Source organism: Colobus angolensis, unplaced genomic scaffold (assembly GCF_000951035.1).
Source record: "Colobus angolensis palliatus isolate OR3802 unplaced genomic scaffold, Cang.pa_1.0 Scaffold168, whole genome shotgun sequence".
Lineage (NCBI taxonomy): Eukaryota > Metazoa > Chordata > Mammalia > Primates > Cercopithecidae > Colobus > Colobus angolensis.
The window spans coordinates 5,041,225-5,043,272 of NW_012114799.1; the positions used below are offsets into that span (position 1 = coordinate 5,041,225).

The 2,048-nt window shown below is 35.2% G+C and overlaps 1 protein-coding gene across 1 annotated transcript in view; it reads right to left on the bottom strand.

Moving 5' to 3' along the window:
- ZRANB3 (zinc finger, RAN-binding domain containing 3) overlaps positions 1–2,048 on the bottom strand; it is a 343,238-nt gene that overhangs the window by 111,567 nt on the left and 229,623 nt on the right. Inside the window, exon 7 of the mRNA XM_011937745.1 lies at positions 1,111–1,282. Within this exon, the coding sequence (XP_011793135.1) occupies positions 1,111–1,282 (172 nt within the window). The remainder of the gene's footprint in view (positions 1–1,110; positions 1,283–2,048) is intronic.

Sequence of the window (2,048 nt, forward strand, 5' to 3'; positions counted from 1 at the left end):
GAGTAGTAAAAATCTATACGGCAGCTAAGTACTTTTGTAAAAAGATGTGGTTTGATTTAAATAAAGATGGAGAATATTAAATAAAATTAATATTAAGTAAAAATATAATACAATCATGTTGATTCCATTTTATTTTTTCTTTCTAATGCTAAACTAATAGATAAGAAAATCAGATTGTTCTTATTTTAAAAGTAACATTGCTCAATGTTTATAAAATGCTCATACGCTTTCAAGATAACAATGAAAAACTGTTAATAAAGTCATTTTCAGATTTGCAGAAATTTCAAACACTGCATTCCCTAAAAATAAACATGGATAAGGATTAGGTAAGGATTAGTAAACTGGTTTTCTGATATACTGAATTTCACGTCTTAAACATGATCATAGAGTTTTAGAATTTCAAGAATAGGGCTGCATGAAGTTATTCTAGAAGACAGTTATTCATACTTTAAAAAGAAATTCTAGAGCAAGGAATCCAATTTCCCTCACTAATTATTGGGTTTCACACCTTCTATTTAGAATTCTTTTTTTTTTGAGATGGAGTCTCAGTCTGTCGCCCAGGCTGAAGTGCCATGGCATGATCTTGGCTCACTGCAACCTCTGCATCCTGGGTTCAAGCTGATTCTCATGCCTCAGCCTCCCGAGTAGCTGGGATTATGGGCACGCGCCACCACACCCAACTAATTTTTGTATTTTTAGTAGAGACGAGTTTTCACCATGTTGGCCAGCTGGTCTCAAACTCCTGACCTCAGGTGATCCGTCTGCCTCAGCCTCCCAAAGTGCTGGGATTACAGGCATGAGCCACTGTGCCTGGTCGATATTTAGAATTCTTAATACTACATCTCTGTTGCAATTGAAGTTCTTTTTTCAGCAAAAATACTTTTTTTCTTAAACCACTAGGTTACCTTATCTTTTTATGTATCTGATGAATAAAATTGAATTCTTCCTGCTTTCTTGCTGAAATACAAAACCAATTTATAGGTTCTATTAATTAAACCTATTTTAAGAAAGCAAACCTTTCCTTCTGTGAAATATGAAATATGTATAATCTTTAATAGTATAATTCAAAATTATTTAAAGTTAGACTTTCAGTCAAGCAAGGGTTCTCACCTTGGCTGCTGCTGATGGAAGATCAAATGGAATACGCTGTCTGACTTTAGGGGGTAGCTGGGTTAAAACTTCAGTCTTTAATCTTCTAATCATTATGTCACTTAATAGCTGGTGAAGTTCATTAAGATTTGATGCCCCTCTACAATCCCACTGAGGTCTTTTACCAAAATATCTGTTAAAATGAAGACAAAACATGTAGCAAAATTGAATGCTGGAGTTAAGAAAACAATTTATCCAATGTGTTCTTCCTTTTAATAAGGAGCCATGACACTGTTTTCATTGTTATTTCTGAATGAACATTACTTTCAAAAAGCTCAGCCTGAAAAACAGTAATGAATAAGATTTGACACTACTCTAAACTAGAGAAGATGTTAGTGTCTAAGCATACTGTTTACACTGAGTTAATACAAGGCTGTGATGAACTGATGACTCTGAATCGCACTAGGTCACTGTTTGTAAATGGGGGTGTCATTGGCATTTTGGGTGGGCTCACACATGGTGGTGTTTAGCAGATCTATCTATAAAGTAGGCATGAACTACCAGTGCATCAGCCAGTCATTATAATAACCAAAACCACCCAGAACATTTTCTGTGCCCTCTAGGAGGAGATATTATCTCCAATAGAGCTGTTAAAGCATAGCAGATTGATTACACAATTGTCTCTTCTTCCTTTCCAACCCTTTGCTGGATTGACAGCAAAGGGATAAAATAAAAGAACACAAAACTACTATGAAAGACAGAATGAGAGAGGAGACATCAGAGAATAAGTGATTTGAAGAAATATTTAGAAGGCATAATGCAGACAGACAAGTGGTAACAGACTTGGCAAAAGAAAGGAAGTGATAACTTAAACTGCTTGCAAAAGACAAGTTACTCTCTAGACTTTTGAGAAAATCAGAAGCTCGAAGTGCCAAGTACTGTGAACAAATGTTCAGAGA